Source organism: Ailuropoda melanoleuca, chromosome 1, assembly GCF_002007445.2.
Source record: "Ailuropoda melanoleuca isolate Jingjing chromosome 1, ASM200744v2, whole genome shotgun sequence".
NCBI classification, from domain to species: domain Eukaryota; kingdom Metazoa; phylum Chordata; class Mammalia; order Carnivora; family Ursidae; genus Ailuropoda; species Ailuropoda melanoleuca.
In genome coordinates this window covers 147,724,751-147,732,616 of record NC_048218.1, presented here as the reverse complement: position 1 = coordinate 147,732,616, position 7,866 = coordinate 147,724,751, and the positions used below count along the sequence as shown (strand labels likewise).

At 43.3% G+C, this 7,866-nt stretch overlaps 1 protein-coding gene across 2 annotated transcripts in view; it reads right to left on the bottom strand.

Moving 5' to 3' along the window:
- The window catches only part of UMAD1 (UBAP1-MVB12-associated (UMA) domain containing 1), a 224,589-nt gene that overhangs the window by 183,082 nt on the left and 33,641 nt on the right, over window positions 1-7,866 (bottom strand). For both annotated transcript variants that reach the window (XM_002919820.4, XM_034668141.1), the window contains exon 2: window positions 4,128-4,218. In XM_002919820.4, the coding sequence (XP_002919866.2) occupies window positions 4,128-4,209 (82 nt within the window). In that variant the 5' untranslated portion in view covers window positions 4,210-4,218. The remainder of the gene's footprint in view (window positions 1-4,127; window positions 4,219-7,866) is intronic.

The window sequence follows — 7,866 nt, the reverse complement described above, 5'->3', positions numbered from 1 at the left end:
CCGGGATCACGCCCTGAGCCGAAGGCAGACACTTAACCGCTGTGCCACCCAGGCGCCCCGAGGCTACCACTTTTAAAGTGTTAACCACTTCAAAAACCACTTTGAACTAATGATATGCTGCATGGTGACTAATAACATAATAAAAAAAATTTTAAATAGAAACTAAAAACCATTTTTAAAGACAGCCTACTATATTCCTAATAATCTTCCTTTCACCAGTCAAATCAATTAAGTCCCTAACTGTCGAAGCATTTTTTACTAACTAAATAACATAAACCATCTTCCAACCTCAACCTCATTAAGGAGATGACAGTTGTCTGCAATATTTAAAAATATTCAGAATATTATACATTCCATATTACATACCGAAAAGTCTGAGGTAGCCAAAACTGAAGCTAGACTTTATGAACAACAACCAACACTCTTTTTTTAAAAAAATGAAAACAAATAAACACAATATTTCCTCTTTGAAACAGTAAGGAACACAATGTAAAAAATTTTTAAAGAGCTTAAAATGCCACTGTTTTAAAATTTAAAATATTATGACGTTAAAAAGAAAAAAAACCGGGTAGCTTAGTGGTTAAGAGGATTAGGCTCCAAAGTCAGATTGCCTGGACTACTTCTAGATCTGCTATATGTTAGCTGGAGGAACTCAGAAAAGTTAAGTCCTCACCTTTATGTGGACATAATACCACCATTTCACTGACAGGGTTGTGCTAAGCATCTTACACATGGTAACCCACTTAATCCTCTCAATAACCCTACAGGGTTAGTACTATTATCATGTTCATTTTCTAAATGCCCTCCCACCCCTGGAGGTTGTATAACTTGTCCAAAATGGCGAAGGGCGGCAAATATACCACCCCAAAATATGCCACCTTGGCATAAGGATTATTCTGAGCTAAAGGCACTTGAAAAACAGCAGGTGCAAGAAGGGCTCTCTGACCTCCTCTTTCCTTCCTGAAAGCAGGAGATAAAGCCCCCTATGGAAGATGCCAGGAGGAAAGAAACATTCTTATCAGCAGAGGTGGAGAACTGAGGCCAAGAGGACTCTGTACAAACAGACCCTGTTAAAATAACCCTTATCTTCCTTTAGTCTCCCCACATTCTTTACTTTTCCACAATGGCCTCTTTGTTCAACCTGGTATATAAGCACATAAGTTTTGCCACTTCTTTGGGCCTTCATTTGCCTAGGGGGGCTTCTGTGTACATGTAAAAACCTGCATGCTTCTCTCCTGTTAATGCGTCCTGTGTGTCTGTACTTCTCAGGCCCAGGCAGAGACCCTAAGAGGAGTGAGGAGAAGTTCTGCCTCCCCTCTCACGGAGACTCTGGCAAGTTGGAGAGCCAGGATACAGAGCCAAAGGCCTGGCTCAAGTCAGGATTCTTATCTGCGCTTCCCTGTAGTGCTCTGAGGTGTTCCTGAGAAAGAAGGGAGGTGGTGTGATCAATGAAAAGAGAAAGACGACACAGGAAGTGAAAGCCAACGCTGATGCTGACTGAGAGCATCACAACTTCAGGAGAGTAACTAAGCTCACAGAGCAGTACGTGGACGCAAGGATTTTTCATGGAAAGTGGTAAGGGGTAGAGCTTTGTATCTGGAGGGAAACAGGGCTAAACAGAGGTAAGCATCAACTCTCGGGAAGCTGAAGGAGGAGAAAGTCTCAGCAGACATCTAGAGGACTTTGTCCGGCTTGGATCATCTGAAAGAGGGAGTACCACCAGGTGCATTTCAAATCACATCGCTGTGGTTGAACAACAACAGAAGTGATTCCTCGCCATGACTGCCGGGGACATAACGCTGCAGGGGAGGTACAGTGCAGGGACAGAACCTACCCAACTCAGTCCAAGATGGTCCTGGGAAAATGCCCTTCACGTACAGCATGTCAACTTTTGGGAAAATGTACCTAGAGCTTAGGTATATCAGATGGCACAGCCGGAACACGAGAGCAGATGAGAGTAATGCAGTGCTAGAAGTTTCCTCATGAATTAGCAAATCTGAAAGTTTCTGTGTCTTCTGAGGCTCAGCTAAAGACCACTTCTTAAACCAGAGTCTTTTCTAGAAGAGGAAAGGTCCACAGCAAATAAGCTTCACCTGCTGAGGTAGAATAGCCCGGAAACTGAGCCCCTATTGGTCTCACCAGCTATAAGTGAAGCATCTACATGTTTCAAGCTACCAGACACTGGAAGAGATTTCAGAAAGAGCAGCAGCTGGAGTGTTTTCAGCTGTGGTTAAAACTTACCCCTGAAGTGCAGCCAAGTGCCAGGCTCGAGAGCCAGAGAGGTGAAGATGTATAGAAAGTTTCTGATGCCCAGCATCAGAAGTTGCATGTGCTCTCAAAGATGTCTGTGCACTAAACTCACAGCCTTCAGATGGCTATTTCATTACAAAAATAATAATGTTGATTTCGAACCGCAAAACAACAGAAAGCAGCAAAGTTCTACGTATGTGTTGAGACTACAGAGAAACACACAACAGAGTTTGGAACACCAGGCTTTGTTGAAGTAAATTTTGAGAGATGAATTTCTTGCGAAAAGGCCTAGAGAAGCAGACCAGAGGCATCCGTGAGGTTCAGTTAGTGAGGCTAATTCAGGAGGTAAGAGGCAAGCAACACTGGCAGCCTTCAAGGAACAGAGGTAGGGACTGATGGAGCCAGTTCTGCCCTGGAAGCCAGGACACAAATTCCTGACGTGGTAAGAAGGGCCAGATAAGCAGGCGTGTACACGGCACCCCAGTTTACACCCGTCAGAAAATTCCCCGGATAAACCATTGGCCCTGGTCAAACAATGCCTCACTATTCTGCCTCAGGTGTAGGGGATCTGGGCAGAGAGAACACAGCTCTGACCAGTCAAGCTACTGCCCCTGTCCCAGGACATATGAGGCAGATTCAGACAAAGTGCCAGAAGGGAAAGGGCATCTGCCAGCACTGCATATTCGGGCCTGCCAGAACTCAACTGTGGAAGAGACGGGATACTCTAAGGTAACATTTAGCCACAAGAAGAACTCTAATCTGGTCTCCCACAGATTAAGGCCTAGCAGTGGAAGAGGGCCAGATGGGTGAAACCTTTCTGTCCTTTCTGTGAGAGACCAGATCCTGAAGAGAAGGGCTGAAGAGGCAGAGATCCACCACCCATACTTCTAAATGTGTGGGAAAACAGGCATGACAGGAACCCTGACTCTGAGAGGGCCTAAACTGAAAATTCAGGATCACCCTTAAATCCAAGGAGCCATCCTCCACTTTTCAAGACATATAGAGCATTTGCCGATGCTAGAGAACCCCAGTCTGCTGCGGCCAAGACAAAGACCGTAAGAGGTAGGAAACCAGACTCTGGAAAGGGAGACACCTGAGAAACATCCCAGGGAGCAAGTACCCTATGAATTCATGCACATCCTCTCAGGGAAGGAGCTGAATTTGGCAGGAGGAAGTCCGGAGTGGAAGAGGATGCGTGCTATGTGGGAACACTGGGTTTTGGCTCACCACCCTCTGGGGAGAGAATTTCTGGGAAGAACTATACAAAGACTGCAAATCTCTTCCTTGGGGGAAAGACACAGTGACATGAAGGAAATGTTATTTTGCAGAATTCCCCTTAGAAAGAGCATAGCATTTGTTTGAAAGAAATTTTTTTAAAGCTACCAAAATTGCAATAACTGCAGGTATCAATTCTATAATAGAAAATAAACCCGTCTTAACAAACATTTAGAAGACATGTTTAACATGTTTAAAAAGTATACTTCGTTCAGCAAATTATTTATCGGATGCCTGATTTAATTTCAGATGCTAATTTAAGAAGCAAGGTTTGGTGCTATTTATAAAACAGAACTTGAATCTACTAAGGACCCTAAGACTTTTGGTTTTTCACAATTAAAAAGGTTGACCAGCTTATCATAAAGAAAAAAGAGGGATGATTTTATACATTTAATTTGAAGGATACAGCCAAAGTAATATGTAAGAAGTGTATGACTTGACAGCCAATATTCTAAGTGATTGATGACCTTTATTTTTATAGATGTATATACATAAAGGAATTCTGGAATTAGTAGGAAGTAATTTTAAAAATCAATCATATAATTTCCAAGTAATCTTTTAAAGGAAAAATCATTATGATTCTGTTTCTTAAAAAGACTCACCTAAAAGGACAAATCCATCTGCTTCTGTCTCTGGTGCGGAGGGCTTTTTAGATTCCGGAGATTTTCTGAAGAAGGGAAACATTGCTGCTGTCTGAAACAGAAACACTATATGATGTCAAGTTCAGATGAAAATGTAAGTCTTATCCTTTTTAGTAAAAAGCCAAACATAGAGATACCACAATAATTACTTTTAGGAATTCTATTACCAGACTTAAGAACATAAGCCCTTTCCAGGTGTCAAAAGACAAACCCAGAAATTAAGGGGCAGAGACTTCCAGTTCAAAACCATGTGTGCCCTGAACTGTGCAACCTCTATCAATTTCTGAACAGGCAGGAAATAACCCAAGAAATTATACATATAGAACTAAAATCAATAGACAATACCAGAAACTGGAAAGATCTCGCTTTCTGTAAATTGGACGCTGGACTGAGGAAAGGAAAAACAAAACAAAACAAAAACTTGTCCAGGTTTCTTGTCATGCCATAACCAGCTAAGCATTGTAGAACTGAGGCCTCCTGAGAAAGAAAGGAAGGCACTTCTAATACCCTCCACAGTTGGTGACCTGATTACGACACTCAAGGGCTGACTGTATCCACTACAACCAACTTTAAATTCCCATCAACGCAGATCTTTGTGTTGGTAAGATTGTGAGCCTCAACACACACACACACACACACACACACACACACACACACACACACACCACTTTCCTCTTTCTCCTCCCATATTTGTACATTCAGGGAGGATAACAACTCCTAGAAAGCAACTGGGAAGGAGGATGGTGGGAACCTGGGAGGACACGTTACAATGTGAGGACAGCCCCTATAAGCAAAGCAACGTTAAGTCCTGGTGGCAGCAAGTGCTCTGCATTTTAGTTTTCATATATTCCACCCACACCAGAAAATCCAACAGGGAGGGTAAATAAAGATTTTATCTGAGCAAAAGCCTTCTGGAAACAGAGAACTGCACTGGGGTTTGTGGAGGTCGACCTGCCCTGAGCTGTGGACCCGAGTGGACGGTAACGGAGCTTATTTGTTGGTAGAAAACAATTCAGGCCAATTTTACTTTCAAGGGAATAACAACTGGAGAAGAATAATACAAGGCATGTAATCAAGAAAACAGCTCAGGAAAGGAAAAGGAACAGCCTCTGAAATCCTCAAAGAAAATGCTTACAGGATATAGTGAAGGGTCCAAAAGAAAGGTCTGGAAATAGTTTGGCAACCTCGGCAGAGTACAAGGAGGCATGGCCCATATGGAACTGGAGAAAAATGAGATTAGATGCAAAAGCAAATGGAAAAGATGAAAAGACAAAGAGTGAGATGCAAAGAGTAACTGAGTAAGATGAAGAGAAGCGCGTGAGAGAAGGAAATCGTATCAGAAGAGAACTGGTTGGCTTACAGGTAGGAATGTATGAAAATAGAGCTCAGAGTCAAAGACTTCAAAGACTTCAAAGACTGGAAAACGCAACTAACTTCTCAACCCCAAGCAGTTGAAATTAAGATGGGGAAAGCCTTTGAAGGAACAACAGTTGACCTCCGGTAAGCATCAAATCAAGAATACAACCGTTACACCTGATACTGAAACCTCAGCATGGATCAATGTGGCATGTAGTCAGTTCCTTCACTTGGGATAAAACGGTTCAGGAAAACAGACGAAGAGGGTAGGTCTTCAGCTGAAGCCTGAGAAAAGTTACCCTCAAATAAAGAAGGAAGGAGGGCGCCTGGGTAGCGCAGTCATTAAAGCGTCTGCCTTCGGCTCAGACCACGATCCCAGTGTTCCAGGATCGAGTCCCACATCGGGCTCCTCCGCTGGGAGGCTGCTTCTTCTTCTCCCACTCCCTCTGCTTGTGTTCCCTCTCTCGCTGGCTGTCTCTCTGTCACATAAATAAATTAAAAAAAAAAAAAAAAGGAGGGAGACAGCACCTGTGGGGTAAAAGCGGGGAGGAATTTAGCAAATCTGAGAGATGTCTAGCAAAAATTGTAGGTCTGGCTATTGCCACATGAAGCTGATTGGAATCAAATGGCTAAGAAGCCAACAAAATGTATGAGAGCTGTATGGCCAAAATGACCACTACCAGTCTGGATTAAAGGATGACCAGGGAGCCTAGGTGTCTCAGCAGGTTAAGTGGCCGGCTCTTAATTTAGGCTTGGGTCATGACCTCAGGGTCATGGGATTGAGCCCTGCACTGGGCTCTCACTCAGTGTAGAGTCTGCTTGAGATTCTCCCTCTCTTTCCCTCTCCCCCTATTCTGAAATAAATAAATCTTTTTTTTTTTTTAAAGGATGCTAGTGGGTATTTAGAACAACCGTAGAGACAGCAAGTTGCCAGAGAAAACTGCTCAGACCCCAAAGAGAGCCTATTCTCCAGTGCCCACTTCAGTGACAGCCAAAGAAGTTACTAGAAAAGGAAGAAACTCCAAGAGGGCAGAGCCAATGGGCATGGAGAACAAGGACTGGGGGCCTCTTCCAGGAAGCAGAATCTGGGCATAATTAATAAACATCCCCAAGGTGGGGGCCCCCCAAAAGCCTGCTCAGTTCCATTTCAGAATTGCTACCACTCCATGACTATTGTATATCTCCCAACCCTCCCCCTTCTGAATGAGAGTCTGGGCAATATGTTCCCCGGTTCCACCAGAGTGGGAGGGGACAGGGAGGTGCGTCATTTTAATTCACAAAGTCTCCAGACCAAGAGATGGCACACTTGAGCCTGACGGAGAGATACTGGACTTCTGCTGTGAGTGAATGGGGCAGTTTAGGTTATTGCCCTTGGGGAGGGGTGAGTTATTTTGCCTACAATGAGAACTGTGTATGTAATGAGGACAAATGAGAACCACGGAATCATCAGATTCACTGGCTCTCTGCCTTATGGAGACATAGGACTGCAGTTTTCTTCCCTCCTTAGAGGTAGATGTAGTCATGTGGCTTGCTTAGTTCACTGTGTCATGTGCCATCAGGGTGCTACATCAAGGAGCTTTGTGAACACAGAGAAAGACAAGCCCTTTAAAAAGAGGTTCCTGTTCTAACATACAAAGAAAAGCCTTCTAATAGAAGGATTCAAATGTCCAATACTTTTTTTTTAAGGTTTTATTTATTTATTTGTCAGAGAGAGAGAGAGCACAAGCAGGAGGAGCTGCAGGGAGAGGGAGATGCAGGCTCCCCACTGAGCAGGGAGCCTGATGCGGGACTCAATCCTAGGACCCTGGGATCATGACCTGAGCCGAAGGCAGATGCTTAACTGACTGAGCCACCCAGGCGCCCCTCCAATACTTTTTCATGTCTGGCCACAAAACAGAAATGGACCGAACATGGAAATTATAAAAGTGTTTCTGGTAAGTCAGTCTCAAGCCCCAAAAGTTTAAATATGTTGTTATAAAAGCCAGACTAAGGGGCACCTGGGTGGCTCGATCAGTTAAGCATCTTGACTCTTGGTTTCTCCTTTTAATTCAAGTGTTTTGTACAGAATTTATAACTTGAGTAATTAAGTGAAGCATTTAAATTTTTCATGACCTAAAACATCAAATTTAAACTATACACAGGCTGCATCAGTTTGCTAGTATGACTGATTGGCAATGAATAATATTATAGTCCCTTTCTTTAGAACATTATGAACACTAGAAAAGGAGGGATAACTTGCATTCCATAAGTCAAAAAACTTCCAGACATGGAAGAAACAGATTGGGAGTAAGAGAAAAGAAGTCAAGACAGAATGAAAGAACTCAGAATGGCGGCAAAGAATAGT